Genomic DNA, 22138 nt, shown 5'->3' with positions numbered 1-22138 from the left:
TTTAAAAACATGCAGAGCAGCTCGAGCCGTGCTTATACGCGCTGATGGTTTGGCTGCAAAAGCTGGCCGGCTCACTGGCGGCATGACCTTTTGTTGACGGCAGTTTCGCTGTTTTTGAATTCCATTCTATTTGGTTGCATTTGTTTATTTTATTTTTTGCGCCTCCTTATACTCTTTTTTTTCCTGCTCATTCGAGCCTTGAATTTCACCTACGGAAAAGAACTTCACTTCACACCAACGACAGCTTTATGGCGAACAGCAACAGCAATGGCGACGACGCTGCAGCTCACGACGATGACATGCAGCAGCGGAATGTCGAGTACATTCTCCTGGCAGAGTTTGATATTGACCGCGGAGCTATATTGAAGCACCAGTACCCGCGGCCGACGGGGGCCGACGACTCGTACGTACACCCAAAAGCGCACAATAGACGTGAATTTTGCCTAGTATGTTCCACAATAGGCTGATAGACCTTTGCATGCTTTTCTTTTCTGCCCACTGACATAGACACCTGGCCGAGCTCATGCTGCCCGACGGAGCGCATGCGCGCGAGAGCGATTGGACAATGTTTTTTCTTAACCAAAAGGCGCCCGACGAAAACGGGCGGGTGTCGGAGGACGGGCCGCCGCTGCTGTACGTGCTCAACCTGGTGCGTACAAAGCACGACAAGGAGGTGCGGCGCGGTGCAATTGTCAAGGCAATGGCAGTGTGCACGCGACACCGGTTTATTCACATCTACCAAGCAATTCTCATGCTGGCGCTCGAGAACTACTACCGCGCGCCGACTGAGGACACACTGGCCGAACTGTACAAGTCGGCCAACCAAATGGACCTGTCGTGCATGCCGCAGCTGAGCCGGCACGAAACGACAATTCTGCGGTTTTCCGACGACCAGAACATGTTTGAGGAGCGGTTCGTGCAGCTCGAGTGCGAGCGGCGACTGCTGGGCACGCTGGCGCAGGACTCAGAGCGGCTGGATGTGGCTCATGAGCTGGGGCTGGCTGAGCTGGGCGCATCAGGCAGCGACGAGTCGGCGGCAGCAGCGGCCCGGCGCGGCACGGTGTCGGAGACAAACCGCATGCGCGCGGCGTCGGCGCGCAACAAGGACAGGCGGTTTTTTGACACGGAGATTGTATACTCGGGCGTCAAGCTGCCCATCCGCGTGCCGATGACCGTGTACCCGGAGGAGATCAGCGACTTTTCGCTTATTCAGCTGCTGACGACGTTCTCTGGCGCGCTGTCGGCGACGACCGGCAGCAAGGCCATGCAGCCGCACCCGCACCTGGAGTCCAGCGGCCAATACACACACTCGATCATCCTGCTGATGAACGGGCTGCTGACGCAGAAGCGCATCATCTTTCTGGGCCACGGCAAGCCGGCCGGCGAGGTGGCCAACTATGTTCTGGCGGCCGTGGCGCTGGGCAGCGGCGGCGGCGGTGTGCTGCGTGGATTCGCCAACCGCGCGTTCCCATACACCAACCTGACCAACCTCGACACGCTGCTGTCGTTCCCAGGCTACATTGCCGGCGTCACCAACCCGGCATTCGAGGAGCACCCGGAGTGGTGGGACATTCTGTGCAACATCAACACCGGCAAAATCATTGTCAGCCCGCTGCTGGCCATGCCGCCGGGCACTGCCAATGCAAACATGCGCTCGCAGACGGACTCACTGCGCCGCAGCTTGGACTCGGTGACACTGTCGCGCAACCGCTCCTTCTCGTCGCGCGACGGCAAGCCCGATAAGTGGAACAACCTGGATTCGGAATTCATCCAGGACCTGATGCTGGCCATTGAGCGCCACTACGGCGAGGTGGCCATTCGCGCTAAGGTCGAGAACTATGTGCGCCGCTTCATGTCGCTAGTGCCAATCTACGAGCACGAGCGCGACGGCGTTACGCGTCTGGGCGACCCCGCACATATGGCCGCTGCCGACAGCCGCGGGGTCGACGGCTACTGCATCTCCCCTGGCGACAAGGAGAGCAGGGACCGTGAGATCAGCTTCTACCAGACGCGCATTGAGGGGTTCATTGGCACCCAGGCCTACCACTACGCCGTTGCCGACTACGAGTCCATGCAGGCCAGCTGCTTTATCCGTGGCATTGACATTGCGCACATGGTCTACTGCCTGCGAAACTCCACCAACCTTGATGTCAACGAGGTCGAGGCCATCTACAAGCGCCTGGACGAGCAAGTCGTCACTGACGAACAGGTCACTGAGCTGCTAGCCTCACTGCCGCAGAGCCAGGGCGGCCTGCAGCCGCTGGCCTATGGCTTCTACCATCCGTCGCCGGCAATCCGCATGTACACCGTGCGCCTGTTTGAGAAGATCGAGCGCAACCAGGCAGGCACCCGCTACGTGCGCAGCACAAACTTCTTCCACCAGTGTGCATTCAGCAACCTACGTCACGCATTTTCCGTCTAAGGACCTGTGTGTTTGGACCAACTCTGCCTCTCTCTCTATCTCTTTGATACTATAAACTCTAGCGCAGCATTTTCATTTCTTCTAATTCTTCTTTAATTTTTGTCCTCTTCTTTCTCTTTCTCTTTTTTTGCACTTTGCTATTTCCATTTATATCTTCATCTTTATTTTTTTCGCCTTTCAGTTCCTTGCGTCCCACGGTGCTTCCTCATATTTTACTTTTTCATTTTTAGCCATATTTTTCATGTTTTAATAAAAATGCTATTCAACAGCCGATACTAATTGTGGCTCTTCTGCTTACTGAGCCTGCCTGCGCATTTAAAAGCCCTGTGACCCATGGAATTATCAACTGAACTCTTTACTTTTGGTTGCTCAAGGCCAGTCTCCAAGCGGTTGTCAATTCAAAAGTTTAGACAAAAGAGTCGCCTGATACGGGCTGAGTCTCCTTCTTACTCGAGTGTGCCCACTACTGGCGCCCCGAGGACTCCAACCACAGGGTACTTGACCGAGAGTCTCTGCTCCCAGTTATTCATGGCCAGCCTCTCAGCATCCGTGAATTCAGAAGTGTCAACGGGGGAGTCATTTGGTCCAGGCAGAGCATCCTCTTTGAGCGTATTCACTGCCAGTGCCTTGGTGCAATCGCGACCAGCAAAAACATTGTAGCTCTTACCCGGCCCGTAGAATTGCGGCGAAGTTGACACGTCGTACACTTTGCCGTTAAAACCCAGCAGAATGAGCGGGGTGGTGTCATTGTGCCCATTGTACTTTCTCAGCTCTTCCAACGTGAAAACCCGTGATTGCTTGTCGCTCATTGTTGCAGATGTGAATGAAATTGGGGTAAAGTAATAAAAAAGTATATAGTATAAAAATTATGTAGTAGGAAGAAAAATGATGCATGTATCACACACTGCATGATTTGCAAGTTGGGGATGATTTTTAAATTGCAATTGTGCCTGAAACCAAATAAACCACTGTGGCAAACCCCCAACCTTCAGGGTAACCTTGGAGATTGTTTATGCACTTGCTTTTACATTTAGTTAAAAGGCAGTGCATTAACAGTGCGTTAACACCTTTTGCAAGAGATAGGAAATTAAGTACAAGACCATGTCCAAGCGCGAAGCCAAGGAGGCAACCCTCTGCTGCAGCTACTCATCCCCACAGGCAGCGCGCAGATTTATTTATCCACATATCATGGCGGTTATAGCCATTAGTTTTTTAACACAGGACAGGGCTTCGTCAAATGAGCAAGTGGATCTATGAATACATTTTCTCTGGGCAAAGTGTGGATTTTTTTTCAGCGCATCAAATTCTAGTTGCTTTGCTTATCATACGTCTTTTTTATTGTACTCGTATTTTTGTTACTGTAATATTATGCTTGCAAAGAGGATTTTCACATTCTTTGGAAATGTATAGTGAAAACTTAATAATATCTGGTTGTATTTTCAGTCTCAGCGCTTCTATAAAATTTCAGTTTTTTTTGTAGTTGCTGGATGGGGTTTTCCAACACAGTAATGTTAGAAAGCGAGAAAATAGATACATTCTGCGAAATATAAAACAAGTAAAAAAAGCATGAACCAAAGTTAATTAATGAGGCCGATTGTCTATCACGCCACCTTGTCTCTCATGGGCTATATTGCATACCTGGTTACATGTCCCTATAACGAAAATTATTCTAGGGGCTGCGTGATTGGGATTTCTCCAGACCTGGATCTAATTGCCTGGCAATGGAAGTGTTCGCCAGGGTGTTGGTAAAATTAAGCCTGAGCACTTGCTCTGCCAGCTAGAGCATCAATCATGGCAAAGTTGGTAGTCAATGTGTTTGTTGAGATTGAAGTATCATCAACAACCGGCGTTTTTCAGGCGTCAAGCATCCCTTCATTTCCCGTTCGACCTGCAAGTCGCACTGCCCTTTGTACCAGTCGTTCTGTTTATCTACAATCTCGTGTACGAACACTGTTGCTTGTTCTTGTGCAATCATATTAGAGTTTCTTGACCAACATTATGTAACTGTCCTCTGCCAACTCCTTCCAGCCACACCTCATACCCAAGCACAGCTTCTTGTTCTGGTAGTGGGTGTCCACAGGCTTCTTGAGTTCCTCCAATATGGCATATGTTGGTCCTGGATACAGTTGAAGTATGTTGACCGTCTCAGCCAGGGGATCTGTGGCTGGATTCCAAAGATTCCAATGAAAGTCATTTTGCAACAGAATTGTGCATTTCCGTCGTGGATACATGAACATGTGGCCCTGTGTCTCGATGATCCAACAGCCAGGCGACGGGCCATAGATGCATCTCTAGTTCCGGATATGCGTCAGGGTACCATTTGCATTGTCTGTTCACTACAGGCATCAATACAATAATTCTTCGTTTTCAAATAGCTGATTTGCATAGTGGACATTACAAGGATCAGCATACTTGCATATTTAATTGAAAAATCTTATATTTCCACTTTCTGTGTATTTTGAGCTAAAAAAAGTATATGCGCACGGCACTATTAAGGAAACATTTGGGGCCAGAAGAGAGGCGTGCGCAAACAAAATAAAAACTGTCTTGCGTACTTAGACCTTGATAGTCTTCTTTTCTTTAGTTTACTTTCACAATACATATTTTTATAAATCAATTTACTTTCATTATAATGAAGCCTGGCCGCGCTCTGCACAGCGATATCCAACGCGAAATCAGCGAGATAGATGATCTTGTTCCCTTAAAGTTTCAAGCACAATGGGAGGCTAGCTCGTCGGATTTCATAAATAACCGTATACTTGACGAGCACATAACTGATACTCCTGATATTTATTTTTCGCCGTCAACCCAACAAATGCTGAGCTTCTGGCAGTTTAACAGCAGCGACAAATTCCCCAGCACCAAGCCCGTGCAAGAGACCACACTTCTCACACTGCTAGATAACACCGGTGCAGAGCTGGTTTTACATATGATGTCACTGACGCCACGAGCAAAAACTCATCTTGGATTCACCGTGAACCTAAACGTCGCCAGAAAGGGCTTCTCGCCAGCCGCCAGACTTTTTTACTTCAAGCTTCAGGTCGTCTATGATGCCAATTGCAAGTTTGTCCTTAAATGCCCGATTTATGATGCAGAGACCGCTAAGCTGCTGCTTGTTGCCCGTATGATATTCGTATTTGTGCCGATGGCAAAAATGCCCAAGCAAATTGAAGTGGCCAAAGCTTCCAGCTCTGACAATTCCCAAATTCGGTTGCCGCAGATCGATGCGCCCGACGTACAAGCTCTCGACAACAATAATCTCCTTGCACTCAGCCAAGTTATGAACTGTTTGCCCCTTGATATTGCGGATCACAAGGCTGGTTTGTTGAGCATGGCGCAGCGGCGAATGGCTGCAATAATTGACTTTGGCGAGAACATTGCTGGGCCAAAGTATTACATACATGGTGGCGTTTTAGCAACTGTATTGTGCAATGCCTCTTCGTTCCTGCTAACCAAAATTACTGGCGTCAGTATGATGCATGTGGCTACCACTATCTGGAACATCAACTATCGCAAGGGCATACGTGTGGCCAGCAAGGGCGTCGTTGTTGATGCAGTTGTCGAGGAGCCAAACAGCAAGGGCGAGATCATTATAATGACCAAGCTCGTTAATGGAAATGATATTTGCACGACTCTCGAGACAACAGTAACCTTGCCGAAGCTGAATACAAAGCTGTAATAATGTCGTCATTTCGGCACTGCGCATCAGCAATATATCAAGATATTGATCAGTAAACCTTATTAATAAATTTATCATATTGCCATATTTTATGAGTAAATTTTGCGAGCACCAAATATATTTTAAAAATTTTAATTATGCTCTCTCGCCAAGTGCTCAAGATGAATGTGCTTCCTGGTCATATTCATTACCAGCAACAAACAGCGGCTTGTCGTCGCCACCCTGTAGATAGTAGTCAGACAGTCGCACCCGCTTGCCATCCTTGACGACCACTGCCTCGCCCGATCCCCACTTGAACTTAATACTCGGCTCCGCATGGTTACTGATGCCGCTCTCATCGAGATGTCCCTGTGCGTTGGCCCACCAATCCTGCGGTCTGCGCACCTTGCGCCCTGAACGAGTGACAGATGTAGAGAAAGGTTTGGGCTCTGTGTACCTAAAGAACGACTTGACAACTCTTCGCTTGGGCGTGACGGTGCTTGAACTGGGCGTATCCACTGGTCTGTCGCCTAATTCCTTGTCTGGTTCAGAGTCAGAATTTAGATCCAGAGGCAGATCCTGCGGGAAATCATCCGATTCAGCGGCCGATACCGCTGAGACCGCACTTTCCTGAGCTGCCTTGGACCTTGTAGAGACAGGCTTTGTGGCGGGTCTTTTGCGAGGCGTTGATGTGGGAGTGCCCGCTTGGCCCGATGGCAAAGACGCCTTAGGCGTTATTGGCGCGCGATTAGCCGAAGATCTGGTTGTCGGCGTTGTCGGCGTGGCCTTACGCCGGGATTGTTTCGTCGGGGTGTCCATAAACACATTGCTCTCCTTTTTTGAGGTCGAGTCTAAATTCGGCTTTAAAGTCAGCGATGGCTGGGATGACTCGTCGGAGCTATCGATAATTCTCTTTGGCACATTTCTCTTGTCAGAAGACGCAGCCGGCTTTGATCGTGCTGGGACTAAACGCTTACTGGCATTTTCAAACATCTTGTCCAACTTTTCTATGTCATTTTCCTCGATTGACTCTAATAGTGCCGGCCGACGTGCAACCAACTCCGGTGAGTCATGTAGGTCCTCAGAATCGAGGCCCGTTGTACAGCTTGACTGTGGTATGGGACTATTTTGACCTTCATCGGCGGTAACTGCTGCATCTTCGCACCCGGTGTCAGCCCTCGAGGTCTGTTCTTCGTCACACTCCGTTATCCTGTCAATACCACCGTCCTCGAACGAATGCGACTCTTCAAGCACAAGCTCTGCTTGTTTTTCGGCACTTGGCTGATTGTTTTTCTGAGGCACAGATCTTCCGAACCCGCCACGAGCAAACAAGCTGGCGCCGCTGGTGTAGACCGAAGAGGCCTTGCGTGACTTAGCTTCTGCATTAGCCGCTGCTGGCGACCTGGAAAAAATAGTCTGTTGTGCGTATGTTTTATCGCTGAGCACCGACGAGGGCAAGCTCTCAAATCCACCATAGTCCTCGGTTGACTCTTCACGCCTCAAGGGTGTCGGGCTCTGCTTCGAAGCAATGCTTGTCCTCGGGGCGGAGACTGGTGGCGCCTCGTAATGCGCGCCAGGGGACTTTCTGCCAAAATCCGCTTCAATGAGCTGCCTCCAGTTTTGAGGAAACCCCTCGGCAAAATATGGAATAAGGTGCTCTGGAAACCCGTTTAACCGCATAGCCTCGATGTCTGCAGGACCGACCAACATGTAATAGGTACCCTTGTTGGTCAGCAACGTGCGGCCATCTACCACCCTTATAATGGCAGAGCTGCGCCGAACTGCCTGGCGCCCATCAGCCCTCATGATCTTCCCGTGAACGCTGACAGTTCCCCTAGCCGAGTCCAGGTAAGCAGACCAGCTATTAATATGGCACTGTGTTGTGTTGGCAGCAAGGACATGTGCTGGCAGGGTGCTTCCGGGGATAAACCGCTGATCTGGCAGCGAGTGTGGGCGCGTCCGAATCGGCTGTACAGATACCGGGTATTTTGACGGCGAGCGGTGAGACACAGACATCTTATGGTCAAAAACAGGACCACCATTAATACGTCTGGAAATACCGGCGGGCGACACGGCATTTTCACCATGTCGCGGAATGGGGTGGTGCCATGTTGGCGCGTTGTGTGTGGAGATTGGGCGCATTGACCCAGGTGGTGCGCCGCTGATGGCATTTCCAGTCATAATAGGCCGTGTGCTTGAGGAGGTCAGACCTGAGCCACGACTGGGCTGCCCCAGGTGGCGAGGGTATGGCGACTTTAGCACCTCGACATTTTTTATTCTGTTAAAAAAGTTTGCTGCGTCCTTATTGCCGCGTCCGTCCATTGCAAAAAAATAAATTGGAATTAATAAAATAAGATAACGAGGAATAAAGGCCAATTTGAATTAACAAAATGGTTTCATTTCGATTCGAAAAAAACGCGGAAGGAAAAATGAAATAACTTGTTTGCACACAAAGTTTGATCGACCTGTTTCTTTTTTACTGCTGCCCCTTTCGCCTTAAAAATTGGACCCTTTGTGCAATTTTTCAATCACAAATCCAAAGCAGAGCCAGACAAAAATAAGAGTGTTAAAACTTCAATTCAATTTATTGTACATAAATTTATCGCTGAGCATTAATGAACAACAATAAACATAGAAAATTAAACAACACGCCAGGTTGGTTGATAATTAGAGTGAAAAATACGCTTAAAGCTCCTGGGAGGGGTTGGCCTTCTTGGACTTCTGGGGCAAGAGAGTGGCGTGGATGTTGGGCAGGACACCACCCTGGGCAATAGTGACGTTGCCGAGCAGCTTGTTGAGCTCCTCGTCGTTGCGGATGGCGAGCTGCAGGTGACGGGGGATGATACGAGTCTTCTTGTTGTCGCGGGCAGCGTTACCGGCCAGCTCGAGGATCTCGGCGGTCAGGTACTCGAGGACGGCGGCCAGGTAGACGGGGGCACCGGCGGCAATGCGCTGGGCGTAGTTGCCGCGACGCAGGTGACGGTGGATACGGCCGACAGGGAACTGGATGCCAGCCTTGCTCGAGCGCGACTTGGGTCCGGCCGAAGCGGAGATACCGGCCTTGCCAGATGCGGATTTGCCACCAGCCATTGTGATTAAAGGTGAGTGTTGTGAGGGGGAGGGTGGTTGTGTGTTGTGGTTGTGTGTTTGCTCGAGAGCGAAAGGAGACTGAAGAAAAAAGCGTGGAATGAAAATGTGTATTGGTAAAGCACAAGAAAAAAAACCAGCAAAAATGAGATGGCGGCACTTGCCGGCTGTTTATATATGAGCAAGGGCGGTTGGTTGATAGAAAATGCAGAGACGCGTTCGTGCTGGAATATCGAGAAATGCAAAATTTCAAAACCCCAAATCGAATCGAGCAAGCACAAAGCGTAAAGCGTGCCTTTTGGGGGCTAATCAAGCGGGTGCATTCTCCTGCCAAGACGAAAAATACGAAATTGCAACGGCGCGCTGCAAAAAAATAATTGGACGCCTGTGATTGGCTGCCGTGCCTTTTTTCGCGTGCCGAAAATCGAAGTGTGTACTGAGTGCTCGATTTTTCAAAAATCGACAACCACAGCTGCTCCTCGATTTCAGCCAATCAGCGTCGGCCAGTTTATTTCTGACTTTTTTCGTCTTGCATTTTTGGATCTTGCGTCTCGCGTCTGGTGCCGTGCGGCTATTCTTGGCCCGTATCTGCGTAGTTTTTTGCATCTTTCGCGTGAGCTGGAGCCAGAGCGTCTGGCTGCGTGCCTCCGAGCACAGGCGCCGGCTGTTGTCTTTGCTGGTGCTGGTGCTGGTGCTGGTGCTGGTGCTGGTGCTGGTGCTGGTGCTGGTGCTGGTGCTGGTGCTGGTGCTGGTGCTGGTGCTGGTGCTGGTGCTGGTGCTGGTGCTGATGCTGGCACTGCCACTGCCACTGCCACTGCCACTGCCACTGCCACTGCCACTGGTACTGGTGCCTGTCTTTTTTCCACGCAAAGAACACTTTGGTTCAGCCTGGCTCGAAACAGAACCAAGACAATAGCACTGCTGGCCTTAATGCCTGCTGCTGCCAATGCTGATAAGGCGTCGCAGAAAGCTTTGGACTCTTGGGCTTTGCTGAGCCGAGAATGACAAAATCTAAAAGTGCAAAGACATTCGAAAAATCGAAATGCGCTTGGCCAATCAGCACGCGCCAATCGAGACGCGCTACCTCTGCTCGATTTTGAGGGCAAGAGAAAAACGGAAAAATCGAGTTGAAAGCGCGCTGCTCGATTTTTCTCAAATCGGCTCTTATGCCCCCCAAGCATATAAAACAGATGGCCGCCGCCCCCTGTGCTTGTGCACCTCGCGTTTTTTTCTTTCAGTCACAAACAACCACTTTTTCCCAACTTCTTTTTTCACAGCATTTTCTTTGCTTTTCCCACCCTCCACTCCAAACACCCACACTCACGCTCACACACCCAATTTCAAATGGCACCCAAGGTCGCAGAGTCCAAGTCCGCTGTCGGTGGCAAGGCCCCCGTCAAGTCCGTTGGCGAGAAGAAGGCCCGCAAGGCCGTCCGCAAGGAGACCTACTCGACCTACATCTACAAGGTCCTGAAGCAGGTTCACCCCGACACCGGTATCTCGAACAAGGCCATGTCGATCATGAACTCGTTCGTCAACGACATCTTTGAGCGCATCGCCACCGAGGCCTCCAAGCTCGCTGCCTACAACAAGAAGTCCACCATCACTTCTCGCGAAATCCAGACCGCTGTCCGTCTCCTGCTCCCCGGAGAGCTGTCGCGCCACGCCGTGTCGGAGGGCACCAAGGCCACCACCAAGTTCGTTGCTGCCTCCAAGTAAACTGTATGACAGTTTAGTGGTTGCATCTGGCATCTGCCAAAGGTTATGCTTACGCAGCGGTAGTTGTCACTTTTATACCAACAGTCGTTTTTCTATGTAATTATAATTATCAAAATAATAATGGAACGTTATTCTTGAAAAAAACAATTAGTGTATGCTCATACGATAATGTGTGCTATAAGGAGACCTAAAAAATTACATGTGTAAGGGTGAGCGAACATCCGCCAAACTTCTACAAAAAAATATATCTGTGCTAAGCAGCTTAGATGAGCTTGCAGGCTGTAAGCATTACTGAACAACCAAGTTTGAATGCAGATATCCAATGTGTTTGGTTGTTTTTTCTGTACATGGCAAAATGCAAGCTAATCCTACAGACGCCAAACAAAGGAACTAATAAAGATTATTGGAAAAGCATTAGAAACAAACAAGAATTCTTGAAATTCTAACAACCTAGTGAGGGGTGGTTTGGGTTATGTACTCAGCGAGGGTTTTGAGATAACAAGATAAAGCTTTGTGGGAGTACCTGACTTGAAATTGTATAATTAGGATATTGTACATAACCAGTGTGCTGGCAAATTTGGTTTCTATTCGCGCATATATTGAGATAAATTAGCAATATTTTGTAAAAGCATCACAGGCAGAATCACTGCCAGTTTGACATTCACAACCAATACTTATTTGTTTGTAACTTTACTCACTATTCTTGGAATTTATTTGTACATTTGTTCTGCTGACACGCTGAAATGCAACCGCTTTAGGTTGTTGTGTAAATAAATTTCTGGGGATTAGTGATCCTTTGACTTTTCGGCCTAAATATCTCAAAATTAGAATTTTGACTGTCTACTCGAGTATTATTAAGCTGGAAATAGACCACTATAACATTCTCAATGGTCTTTTATGATAAGTCAAGTCAAGCAAACATAAATATATTTTATTATATGCTTACGTTTTTCCAAATTTTCTCTAAGAGTTGACGCCAAAATGTATTGCATACTCGCACATATCAGCACACGCAACACATTAATACTAACGTGACCAATTTGTGCTAAAGTATCATTATTATATGCAACTTTACTTGTGCCTTCCAAATATATCAATTTAAATACTTGTTGGCATAAATAAATGGGGAGCTATTCAACGACTGCATGAATTTTTAAAGTTGCACAACTGAGCGCAGCACAAGAAAACAGGTTTATTCAGCTTTGTTACTGCTAATTAAAAATAAAATACAATTAAATCTGATCAACATAAATATAATCATGATTAGGTTGCACGCTCTCTGGCATTTCTGCTGTCAGCGGACATTTTGAAATGGTGCTTTTACTTTTTTTTACCTTTTTTGTTTTCGATCGACAATAGAGAAGCGCAGTAGCCCGAGCGTGCTCGAAGGGACAAACATCTTTCAAGTGCCTGCAAAATTCATTGAGACGGGTCCCTCATATGACTAAGTACGTTTATTTTTCGGGGAGTCCAACTCACATGCCCACATGATACTATTGTACATGGTCTGTGGGCCAGAGGCGTTTTCTGGTTAAAAAGGGGTGCAAAAAACGAATTTGGTGGCAGGACCTCATCTTCACATGCTGGAACGTTGTGCATGGATGCTTGTTCATCTGCTTCAGCGCGGCCATACACATGTTGGGCAGGAAAGCGGAGGGAGATTTCCAGATGTCGGTCAAGTTTAGTTTGTTGCACAGCAAAAAATTATGTAGAAACCGGCACACAATCCAAACAAATTGATTGGGGAAATTGTCGGTCGATCATTGGACCGCTTGAGCACTGGCGGACGTGCGATACAATTTTTCCTGCTGGCCCGGCGGAATTAAGCAATTCAGCAAAGGAAAAGCTCGATTTAAAGCATAACAAACAAACACCAGGCAGGCAGGCGAGGGGGGCGGGGGCTCGCTTACAAAGGGGCGCAATTGCGCATGACAGTCCAAAGAGAATAACATTTCCGAAGGCGCTGGGGTTGGAGAGCAGGTAAAGGCAAAGCCCATACTCGAAAGGAGGAAGAAAATGCTGGACAAAAGGGAAATCCATTCCAAAATTGCCAACCCAAATTTGGTCTTCTGAACTCTTTTCCCCCCACGCTTGAAACAACCCCCACTTTGGCCCTTCCCCTCTGTTTTTACACTTCGCCTCCCCACAAGAAAAAAGAGTACATTTTTTGTCTTTGTGTCAAGCTTTTGTTTGTTTGTTTTTTAGCAGGTAGTGCGCCGGCTAATACACGCGTGGTACAGCACACTACTGAAGCATACCTATCTTCTTTCCTTTCCTTTTCTCTTCTGTTTTCTTTTCTTTGGTTCTATCATCCCCGCTTGCTCTCCCTATTTCTATTTTCATATCCTCTATTGCCAACCTGTATCTTTCCCTCGCCGTTTTGTTATTTTGTCTATTTATTTATATTGTCTGTGCACTGCATTGCCCTCATTGCGCTACTTACATTTACACCATCTGTCCAGCATTTATTCTAATTTCTATCAACATAAACAAAAAATTACCTCAAAACTCGCGTCTTATCGGCAAGTACACTCACTCACCGTTGTTGATTATTATGAGCGCAGCAGCAGCAGCTTCTGAGTTCGGCAGCACACTCGCTGCCAGCGTGCCCGTCGACGCAGCCTTCAACATGTTCAGCCCGGACGCGTGGCTTTCGGCTGCTTACACCGCGGCGGGATACGACAAGTCGCAGTGGAGATGGGTCAACGGCACCACCTATTTGTCGACCTGGCAGGAGGTTGGCCTGGGCATGATTGTTTACCTCGGAGCCATCTTTGGGATCCAGTTCCTGATGAGATCGCACAAGGGATTCAAGCTTAACAGGCTCGCGCAGGTCCATAACCTCATTCTCACCCTCGTGTCGCTTGTCCTTCTGGTGCTTTTTGTCGAGGAGCTAGCGCCAATCATCTCCGAGGGCGGTCTTTTCTACGCCGTGTGCGACCAGAAGGCGTGGACCCAGCGCCTCGAGGTTCTCTACTACCTCAACTACCTGACCAAGTGGCTCGAGTTCACCGACACTGTCTTCCTGGCTCTCAAGAAGAAGCCCCTGCAGTTCCTGCACGTCTACCACCACACGCTGACCATGGTCCTCTGCTTCACCCAACTCAACGGCGCCACCTCGGTCTCGTGGGTCGTCATCACGCTCAACCTGTTCGTTCATGTTATCATGTATTTCTATTACTTCCTTGCGTCGTGCGGTATCCACCCGTGGTGGAAGAAGTACGTTACTACTCTTCAGATCACCCAATTCATCATCGATCTTGGATTCGTCTACTTCTGCACCTACCAGCTTATCGGCTCGCGTTACTACCCCTCGCTCCCGTGCTACGGTGACTGCGCTGGAACTGAGGATGCTGCTATTTTTGGCTGCGCCCTGCTGTCGTCATACCTGCTGCTTTTCATCCAGTTCTTCCAGCGCACTTACACCAAGAAGCAGGCCGCCAAGAACAAGCTCAAGACCCAGTAAGCAAGTACGTGCCGGATGCGTGAAATGTCTTCTTTTTCATTTCCCTTTGATTTACAGCTATTTGATTCGATTTCAATTTAATATATCTATTATTTTATCACCCACTATAGTCAGTGCATATTGTTCCATATTGTTCAATGTTATGTAATGTTTAATTCTGGACAATGTGCTCATATTTGTATGTTCAAAAAGCGCAAAAAGAGATAGTATCACATCACATTGGTAGGAACGTAATCGCACACGTAGCCATGCTACCAACCAACAACCATAAACTCAACTAGAACAGGGCATCCTCCTCACGCAGGTACTCGCCGTTATCGGACTGGTGGAACACAGCGATACCGGTCGGGTCAACCTTGCGCATATCCACGGTCGATCTCGCGCTGACACCGAACCCCAGGGGAACATCAGCCATGTTGTAAATTACAACGCCCTGGTGCTCAGGCATATCCTCTGTGACACGTCCAATATGGGCCTTGACAACATGGTTGCCATATAAGAAGGGCATCTCGCCGTTGGGCTTCACCCATACCTTGTATGTCGCGTACTGCGCCAAGTACGGCAGCGCCGTGATGTGCATGCGGAACTTGCCGGTCTTTGTGAACTTGCCGAAGCACACTCCCAGTGCAATCAGGTTGAGGCGGCCAATTGGCGTCGCCTTGCGCATGATGTCTTCACTGACATAGTACACGCGATCCTTCTGTAACCGGAAGCAGTATGGCTCGTCGGGGCGGTCGATCAGGTGGACAATGTTGCGACCGATGCTATGAAGTGTGAACAAGGGTTGAAAGGTCAGGTTTAGCGAATGCCACAGCTGGGTTTATCAGGTGCATTACCTTGGCTTCTTCGACACTGGGTTATGTCCTGTCAAAGCGATGCACTTACTATTTTGAGAGCTTCTCAAACAAAACTTTGGTCTCGTCGTCTGTAAGTGGCCGCATTATTCAGTTTTACGTGGTGGGTGTATCGGTGGAATTGAATTTGTGGGTGAAAGGTCAAATAGAAAATTGACGTGCAATAGACAAAAAATAACAACAAGTATAGACAAAGAGCAAGCAGAGGACTGTGAGACCATGTCGAGCGCTTTCTTGCTTGCACTCGCGATCCTAAGCAGCAAGCTGAACCAACAGCAGCAAAAAAAACTGAGAAAGCGAGTCCTAAAAAAGTGCAACTTTGTTTAATTTTTCGCTTTTTTCTGTCTTTGCAACAGGCAAAAAAATAATGATCCACTGATCGGCTAACTGATCAAATCAAGACACGAATTCGCGCTATATACATGCAAAAGAGTGAAAAATCGGCTGCCAGCGCCAATTTCGAGCAATTTGAAGGCTTGAAGTGGGTGTAGCTGCAAGTTAGAGCTCACAAAACGCACAGCAAAAAGGTAGGGCCTGTGTGTTCATCCTTTCTCACTAACTGGCTTTAATTATATTTTCAAAATGGTGCGTAAACAGCGTTAATTATTTGCAAGCAGTTTTGCACAGACAAAATCCAGATCGGAACAGTGTTTGCGCGGAGCGATGGATACGACGGCTTTAAAATTAGATGGATGCGACGGATGGATGCGTGGCAGGAATTACAGCCAATTTATGTAGTGTTGGCTGCAAACTCAAAATATCAGTAAATGGATACGCTTAAACAATATTGTTAGCACTCTTTGGTTTTTGAGGAGCTCTCAACACTAGTGGCGGCATTTTCAATTTTGAAGGGCAGCAAATGGAATGAGGGGCATTTGCAAATTTCGACCGATTCGAATTTTTGCATTTGCTGTCTGAGAGATCGCTCAAGCGCTTTTTTATTTCTAAGGGCACTTGTTTTGATTTGTGCCTGGAGGAATGGGAGGCAGATCCACGTTTGCTTTGGCGATCTCTAGACAACCTATTCAGAATGGTCCAAGCAGTTCTCTTTTTAAATGAGGACTGTGCCGCTGTTGATTCCCCAGCGCTCTTCTGCGCAGATACATTGCGTTTTTTGAAGCCGTTGCGCGATGCCAGTAACTCGCAGATAGCAACAAAACAACAGCAGCAGCCGTGTGTACTTTTACTGCTGCGCGCGCACATTCTACATACACTTGTTGCGCTGCAAACACCCACACGCCCTGTTGCATCAAACACACTTTACTAATACCCAAGCCTTTTTGTTTTTCCTCAATTATTTTATTTTTAGCCGACCCGTTTCTCCCACAACCGTAAGAAGCGCGGACACGTCTCCGCCGGACATGGTCGCATTGGTAAGCACCGCAAGCATCCCGGAGGTCGTGGTCTTGCCGGTGGTCAGCACCACCACCGCATCCACATGGATAAGTACCATCCCGGTTACTTTGGTAAGGTCGGTATGCGTTACTTCCACAAGACCCAGAACCAGTTCTGGCGCCCCACCATCAACGTGAACAAGATCTGGACCCTTGTTGACGCTGAGTCCCGCGCCAAGGCCCTTGAGAACAAGGAGCTTGCCCCGGTTGTTGACCTCATCAGAAGCGGCTACGCCAAGGTCCTCGGTAAGGGCAGACTCGACAAGAAGCGCCCCATCATTGTCAAGGCCCGCTACGTCTCCAGCCTGGCTGAGAAGAAGATCAAGGCCAGCGGTGGTGCCGTTATCCTTGCCGCTTAAGGTGTCGATTGAAAATAGACATTAACTGTTTTTAGCCTTTTTCCTTTAGTTGTGTGCGAGACCGTACACGGATTCAATGTATTTTGGTTTGTTTACGGTAAAACTATTCAGTTAGAAAAGTGGAGTGATGAGTTTATTTGATATTAAATTGAGGCTAAAATGAAATGTCAGATTTAGTTTCGTTGTGCTTAGAGCGTCGGGGAGTCATGCTGGTCCGTTGCCACGCTATCGTCGGCTTTTGGGGGCGTCAGGGCGGCAACAGCAACGGCGGCAGCGCTGCTTATGGAGATGATCGGCACGTCGTCATCGTCGTCGTTGTTGGTAATGTTGTTGCTGGGTTTGGCATCGACTGAGGTGACAGAAGCCTGGATCTCCGGCGTGTCGTTTGCGACGCTGTGGATGCTGCTGTTCGCGCTGATTGCAATATTGTCAACACCAGGCTTTGACGGCTCCCTCCCGTCGGTTGCAATCGTTTCCTCCGCGACTGTGGGCACCCTTGCTATCGGTCGGAGAGGCATCGACATAGTACCCGATGCCGATGACATGGTCGGAGTCTCTTGGGACTTACTGCGGTTGCGATTCACATGGTCATTGCTGTCGGCAGCAAGCTGGGGCATAGATATAGGCGTGGGCTCTCTCCAGGGAACGCTGATTGCGCTCGTGGCGCGCTGGGAGTGAATATACGGCGCACCCAGCGGCGACAGCTGCGAGCTGAACGACGGCATGTGGTTCAGCGCACTCGGCGAGTCCGGCTGGGGCGGCATGCTGGGGGTGCGTGTGAACAGCGTGGCCTCGTTCAAATTAGGATCCAAGTCGATGGCGACACCGTAGGAGCCGATGCGAGCGTAGAACATGCACAGGCGCAGGCGAATAGTCTCCATGTACAGATCCATGACAGAGCGCGAGGCAAAGATACCCTGGCGCAGGTAGCGCACAAAGCCGTAGAACTCGCACACTGCAACCAAGCGGTCGCGACACACAGTATCGATCTGGATCCACTCCGAATCGGCCTTGACGCCCATGCGGAAGCGATAGGTGCACTGACACTCGCGCCCGCACGCCTGGCAGCCCTTGGAGTTGTAGGCCACGCTACCGCTTAGACGCTCCCAGAGCATAGCCTGGCGGTGGCCATTGGCGCGCTCGGCCGCCTGCTGCTGGCGGCTCATATCGGCGGCCACCTGCACCGACATCTCCTCGACATGCAGGCGGTTGGAAGAGATGGCCTCAAGCACGTTGCGCACAGAGATGCGGGGCCTTGGGCCGAAGCGCAGACAGGGCTCGATGTCCTCGGTGACCACGTTCTTTATGTATGGCATGGTCATGTAGTTGACCAGGCGGTTGGACTGCGTCTGCGTGGTAAAGTCTCTGAACTCAGCAAACAGCACGTCGTCCAGCCGGATGGGCACACCCGATGTCGACGCTCCTGCCAATGACTTTGTCCCTGCCATGACAGAAATCGCGTGCATGCCCAGACGGAACCCATCGCCGTGCGCGCCAAACATCACGCTGCCGCTGCCTCCGCTTGCCCCGTTCGAGTTGTTTAAAAGGCTCCCATCGCGCTTCATCGAGGCGATATCCACGATGTCGCTGTGGTGGGAGCTGAAGCTACCTCGGCGGCTGGACGCAATGTTGCGTCTGACTACCAGCTCGTCGTACTCAGCGCTCATCTTCTCTATGCGCTCCTTGAGCTCCTGCGACTGCAAGGTCTCATTCGCCAGGCGGACCTCCATGTCAGCAATGATGTTGCGGAGGTGCGCAGTGGTCTTCTCTGCCTCGAACCGCGCCTTCTTCTCAGCGGACACCATCGTGTTGGCCTCGGTGAACAGTTTTTGGGTCAGGTCCTCGAGCTCGGCCTCGACCAGCTCGCGAGAGTGCGCAATTTCAGCCGTCATGTTAACCTGATCGACAAACTTGTCGTTCATCGCCGACAGGTCGTTTTTGAGCCCGGCGATGATGTCGCGCTGGTTGTCGATTTTCCTCGTCTGATCCGAAGAGCGCGTCTCCAAGTCGGCTATGTAATCCACATGCCTCGCTTTCTCGTGTGCCAGCTCGTTGATGCGTTGCGAGGCAATCTCAAGGTCATCCAGTGCCTTCAGCCGTTCGTCGTTCTGCTTGGCCAGCACTTGCGGCCGCCCACTGCACAGGCCACACACACCGGGGCTGGCCGCCAGCAGCACTCTTTGACACGCACACGCCGGATCGCACTCGCTGGGGTCACGTACAATGGACTCTGCATGCACTTCGGCTGCATTTTTGGGCGATGAAGCCCCCAAGTCCACGGCCGCCAGCGACGAGACTGAAGCCGAAACTGAGATGTCCTGGGGTGTCTTGTTATCGCCCAGGGTTTGTGTTTGAGACCTTGAAGTTGCTGTGTCCTTTTGCTGCGGCATTGTTGGGTCCAAGTTCTTTAGCGCCAGGGATACGTTGCTCAGCTTTTCATAGAGCGTGTCCAGCTCCTGTGTAGCCGTGCTTGCCGAAACCGCTGCAGTTGCCGCCGCCTGCTGCTGCTGAATGATATCCGCAGAGTCTGCTTCTCCGTGCTGCCCCTGGATGACAGAATTGCTACTAGCCAGCGGTGCTGACGGTCTACTGCTCGACATACTCTGCTGCGCTGAGGAGTATCCCGCTATGTTGGTGGTGAAGTGTATAAAATCAGGTGTGGCCATACAGCCAACAGGGTGCGATTGCTAAAGATACTTTGCTTGGAAGCGGAAAAAAGAAACGGTATACCAATAATCAGCTCGGGTGTAGAGACGAGAAGAGAAACACAAGAAAAAAGCACCGTCTTTTTTATCTGTTATAAAAAGGGGAAGCAGTAAAAATAACAAACAACAGTGGTTGTTCTGGTGGGAACGGCTGTGGGAAGTCGAATTAGTGCGCCTGCTGGCTGCTAAAGATTGTAAGAAAAGTATTGAATTTGCGAAAATTCAAGAGCAGAAAAGTGCGAGGGCCAGCTGTAGTGTGCAGTCTTCCTCAATACAAGCCCATGTCAACTTTAATTTTTCTCTTTTTTTGTGCGATGATGATGATGATGATGACTCGGGTGAATGAAAATGCCCATTGTATTACAGCCCGTAAAATAAAGGCTTATTAACAAACGCAGCACGTGGTCAGAAGAGAGAGGTGGGGAACGCAGGGAAATTGTCGGACTGTGCTTGCCCTGCCTCCTTCCCCGCTTACAATTAGCATCTGCTGCAACCATGTTTTTGCAAAGATGCAAAGCGTTGACGGCAATGCAGAGGGATTAATACAACGCACCAGCCATGCCGTAGGCCAAACAGCTGGAAGGCATCCGCCTCAATATTGCCATTTGCTTGTTATCTTATTTTGCATGTGGTCTCTTTGTACGCTTAAAATCGCACTATCTGTCTGCCATGGATGACACCGATACTATCTGTGCTGCGCACACTGCGCCCGGCAATTGCAATTCGCGAGATAAATAGGCTGCTTGCACGGTTCATTTCTCATAACATAGACAAAGCAGAGCTGAGTTGATGGCTCTTCTCACGTGATACGGCCCACATATACATATCAAATGTGGCCCTAATGATGTCAATTTTATTGGGGGAACGAAATGCGCCGCTTTTTTCGCAAAATATTTTTCTGACCCCATCTTCTCTGACGCACAATATCAATCGGATTATTTGCAAACAATAAAAATGGCTCTTCCTTCTGCTGATCAAACCGGCAACATGGCCGAGATGGAGATGCAGTGGGCAGTCAAGGCCATGCACCATGCCGAGACATACATGCAGCTGCTCAAGGCTGTTGGCGGAAAGAACTTTAAGCTGACGCCGATCGACGACGAGCTCTACAGTGATTTTAAGCGGAACTTCCCCGATCTCAATATTGCCGTGCTGAACGATGATGACTTCAAGACTGATATGGCAAAGGCCAAATGGCGCGAGTTCATCAACAAGTATGAGAACCGGGTCACTGACTTTAACTTTGGATCGCTTCTTCGCATTGACTGCACAGGCGACTATTCTGAGGACAACACGATGTTTGTTATGCGGACGCAGTTCTACTGCATTGAGATTGCCCGGAACAAGGAGGGTCTCAATGACTCTCACCACAGTTGATTTTTGGCTTTCTTTTTGGGCCCAGGGATTTAATAGATTATTTTCTAGTTCAAATAAAGAATGGTTCACGATTCCCTGAGCCGGATCACATGGAGGCAGGATAATAAGGGGTGAGACAATGAATTTCAAGGCTTGATTATTGCCTTTTCTGTTTCTTTTGTCGACGCATTTGCCATAGCTGACTGTACAATTCATTTTGTTTTATTTTAATTCAATTCAATTCACAAAATAAATGTCACATTCGCATTCGTGCTGCAACCACCAGTTGCCCGAGGGCTACATTCCCAAGCACAACACGCAGGCTTGCGAGGCTTACGACCACTTCCTCATATCGTCCGAGACACTTAGCCTCGACAGAGCCTGCGCTCTTGTTCGTGACGACTCTGCCGGGGCCATATCGACATTCGAAGGAACAACGAGAAACACATTCAACGGCAAGCGTGTCCTCCGGTTAGAATACGAGGCATACGAGCCAATGGCAAGGAAAGAATGGCTCAACATTGTTCAAGAGGCTCGCAGCAAGTATCATCTTTTGGGAACGGCGATGCACCACAGGATCGGCGAAGTGCCTGTTGGTCAAACGAGCGTTATTATTATAGCCTCATCTGCACATCGCGCAGATGCCATTAACGCAGTGCACTTTTTAATTGACAGCTTAAAGGCGCGCCTGCCCATATGGAAGAAGGAGATTCTAGACGATGGCTCAGGTGCCTGGAAGGAAAACGAAGCCATTGATCTCACTGTTCACCGGCCGGTTTCTCATTGAGCTTATACTCACTATTGGATATAATGCGCGTAGAATATAATGTATGTGCAAACCTTTGTATAAATATTTTTTATATTTTTATTAAACTATACATATATTGTTGCCCATCCTAAATATATTGGCGAGTTTTCTTACAATAATTTATATTTTATTCTGCCAATTTTTTTGAATCTTTATTCAGGTATTTCCTCAATTTAACATTATCAGAAAAGACCTAGGTGAAATATATATATATATATTGCAAAAACAAAACTACTTACAAAATGAAGTAAATATTTCGGTATTTGTATTGCTATTTAAGCTTCAGTTTCTGCTCCAGCGATTTCCCATT

General features: G+C 49.0%; 13 protein-coding genes across 13 annotated transcripts; 8 read left to right on the top strand and 5 right to left on the bottom strand.

Annotated features, from left to right (window-relative positions):
* Nucleotides 1-248: 248 nt before the first annotated feature.
* On the top strand, nucleotides 249-2859 carry BX661DRAFT_193422 (docking domain of Afi1 for Arf3 in vesicle trafficking-domain-containing protein; the record flags this gene model as incomplete). Its single annotated transcript, XM_051537777.1, has 3 exons — nucleotides 249-403; nucleotides 508-2402; nucleotides 2840-2859. The coding sequence occupies 3 exons, from the start codon at nucleotides 249-251 to the stop codon at nucleotides 2857-2859; spliced, it is 2070 nt and encodes a 689-aa protein (XP_051393067.1).
* Nucleotides 2860-2898: 39 nt separating this feature from the next.
* BX661DRAFT_130876 (cytochrome b5-like heme/steroid binding domain-containing protein) lies at nucleotides 2899-3207 on the bottom strand (the record flags this gene model as incomplete). Its single annotated transcript, XM_051532558.1, has 1 exon — nucleotides 2899-3207. A coding segment is annotated over one exon (309 nt), but the record flags the coding sequence as incomplete, so codon positions are not given.
* Nucleotides 3208-3309: 102 nt separating this feature from the next.
* BX661DRAFT_179599 (uncharacterized protein) lies at nucleotides 3310-3688 on the top strand. Its single transcript, XM_051535244.1, has one exon. It carries the CDS (start codon nucleotides 3435-3437, stop codon nucleotides 3621-3623), a length of 189 nt encoding a protein of 62 aa, XP_051393065.1. The 5' UTR covers nucleotides 3310-3434; the 3' UTR covers nucleotides 3624-3688.
* A 1316-nt stretch (nucleotides 3689-5004) lies between these two features.
* BX661DRAFT_179598 (uncharacterized protein) lies at nucleotides 5005-6188 on the top strand. Its single transcript, XM_051535243.1, has one exon. The coding sequence runs from the start codon at nucleotides 5055-5057 to the stop codon at nucleotides 6099-6101; it is 1047 nt and encodes a 348-aa protein (XP_051393064.1). The 5' UTR covers nucleotides 5005-5054; the 3' UTR covers nucleotides 6102-6188.
* Nucleotides 6189-8514, bottom strand: BX661DRAFT_179597 (uncharacterized protein). Its single transcript, XM_051535242.1, has one exon. The coding sequence runs from the start codon at nucleotides 8259-8261 to the stop codon at nucleotides 6258-6260; it is 2004 nt and encodes a 667-aa protein (XP_051393063.1). The 5' UTR covers nucleotides 8262-8514; the 3' UTR covers nucleotides 6189-6257.
* Nucleotides 8515-8765: 251 nt separating this feature from the next.
* On the bottom strand, nucleotides 8766-9170 carry BX661DRAFT_169829 (histone-fold-containing protein; the record flags this gene model as incomplete). The annotated part of the gene is made up of 1 exon (XM_051533563.1): nucleotides 8766-9170. The coding sequence occupies one exon, from the start codon at nucleotides 9168-9170 to the stop codon at nucleotides 8766-8768; it is 405 nt and encodes a 134-aa protein (XP_051393062.1).
* A 1226-nt stretch (nucleotides 9171-10396) lies between these two features.
* Nucleotides 10397-10889, top strand: BX661DRAFT_179594 (histone H2B; the record flags this gene model as incomplete). The annotated part of the gene is made up of 1 exon (XM_051535241.1): nucleotides 10397-10889. The coding sequence occupies exon 1, from the start codon at nucleotides 10512-10514 to the stop codon at nucleotides 10884-10886; it is 375 nt and encodes a 124-aa protein (XP_051393061.1). The 5' UTR covers nucleotides 10397-10511.
* A 2066-nt stretch (nucleotides 10890-12955) lies between these two features.
* Nucleotides 12956-14457, top strand: BX661DRAFT_179592 (long chain fatty acid elongation enzyme). The gene has a single exon (XM_051535240.1). It carries the CDS (start codon nucleotides 13441-13443, stop codon nucleotides 14350-14352), a length of 912 nt encoding a protein of 303 aa, XP_051393060.1. The 5' UTR covers nucleotides 12956-13440; the 3' UTR covers nucleotides 14353-14457.
* A 172-nt stretch (nucleotides 14458-14629) lies between these two features.
* On the bottom strand, nucleotides 14630-15293 carry BX661DRAFT_141804 (uncharacterized protein; the record flags this gene model as incomplete). Its single annotated transcript, XM_051532902.1, has 2 exons — nucleotides 14630-15116; nucleotides 15238-15293. 2 exons carry the CDS (start codon nucleotides 15291-15293, stop codon nucleotides 14630-14632), a joined length of 543 nt encoding a protein of 180 aa, XP_051393059.1.
* A 394-nt stretch (nucleotides 15294-15687) lies between these two features.
* Nucleotides 15688-17062, top strand: BX661DRAFT_179589 (ribosomal protein L18e/L15P). The gene is made up of 2 exons (XM_051535239.1): nucleotides 15688-15791; nucleotides 16516-17062. The coding sequence occupies exons 1-2, from the start codon at nucleotides 15789-15791 to the stop codon at nucleotides 16957-16959; spliced, it is 447 nt and encodes a 148-aa protein (XP_051393058.1). The 5' UTR covers nucleotides 15688-15788; the 3' UTR covers nucleotides 16960-17062.
* Nucleotides 17063-17147: 85 nt separating this feature from the next.
* On the bottom strand, nucleotides 17148-20161 carry BX661DRAFT_169824 (uncharacterized protein; the record flags this gene model as incomplete). The annotated part of the gene is made up of 3 exons (XM_051533562.1): nucleotides 17148-17458; nucleotides 17528-19585; nucleotides 20140-20161. The coding sequence occupies 3 exons, from the start codon at nucleotides 20159-20161 to the stop codon at nucleotides 17148-17150; spliced, it is 2391 nt and encodes a 796-aa protein (XP_051393057.1).
* Nucleotides 20162-20618: 457 nt separating this feature from the next.
* BX661DRAFT_141730 (putative polysaccharide biosynthesis protein) lies at nucleotides 20619-21041 on the top strand (the record flags this gene model as incomplete). The annotated part of the gene is made up of 1 exon (XM_051532898.1): nucleotides 20619-21041. One exon carries the CDS (start codon nucleotides 20619-20621, stop codon nucleotides 21039-21041), a length of 423 nt encoding a protein of 140 aa, XP_051393056.1.
* Nucleotides 21042-21273: 232 nt separating this feature from the next.
* Nucleotides 21274-21807, top strand: BX661DRAFT_141864 (Molybdopterin biosynthesis MoaE; the record flags this gene model as incomplete). The annotated part of the gene is made up of 1 exon (XM_051532906.1): nucleotides 21274-21807. The coding sequence occupies one exon, from the start codon at nucleotides 21274-21276 to the stop codon at nucleotides 21805-21807; it is 534 nt and encodes a 177-aa protein (XP_051393055.1).
* Between the last annotated feature and the right edge of the window lie 331 nt (nucleotides 21808-22138).

This window comes from Kickxella alabastrina (genome assembly GCF_025024165.1).
Source record: "Kickxella alabastrina strain RSA 675 chromosome Unknown BX661scaffold_6, whole genome shotgun sequence".
Classification (NCBI taxonomy): domain Eukaryota; kingdom Fungi; phylum Kickxellomycota; class Kickxellomycetes; order Kickxellales; family Kickxellaceae; genus Kickxella; species Kickxella alabastrina.
This window is presented reverse-complemented; position numbering and strand designations above follow the sequence as displayed.

Bases quoted from the DNA above. Each gene is read 5' to 3' on its own strand.
- BX661DRAFT_179599 (XM_051535244.1), top strand. From the start codon at position 3,435: ATGCACTTGCTTTTACATTTAGTTAAAAGGCAGTGCATTAACAGTGCG.
- BX661DRAFT_179598 (XM_051535243.1), top strand. From the start codon at position 5,055: ATGAAGCCTGGCCGCGCTCTGCACAGCGATATCCAACGCGAAATCAGC.
- BX661DRAFT_179597 (XM_051535242.1), bottom strand. From the start codon at position 8,261: ATGACTGGAAATGCCATCAGCGGCGCACCACCTGGGTCAATGCGCCCA.
- BX661DRAFT_179592 (XM_051535240.1), top strand. From the start codon at position 13,441: ATGAGCGCAGCAGCAGCAGCTTCTGAGTTCGGCAGCACACTCGCTGCC.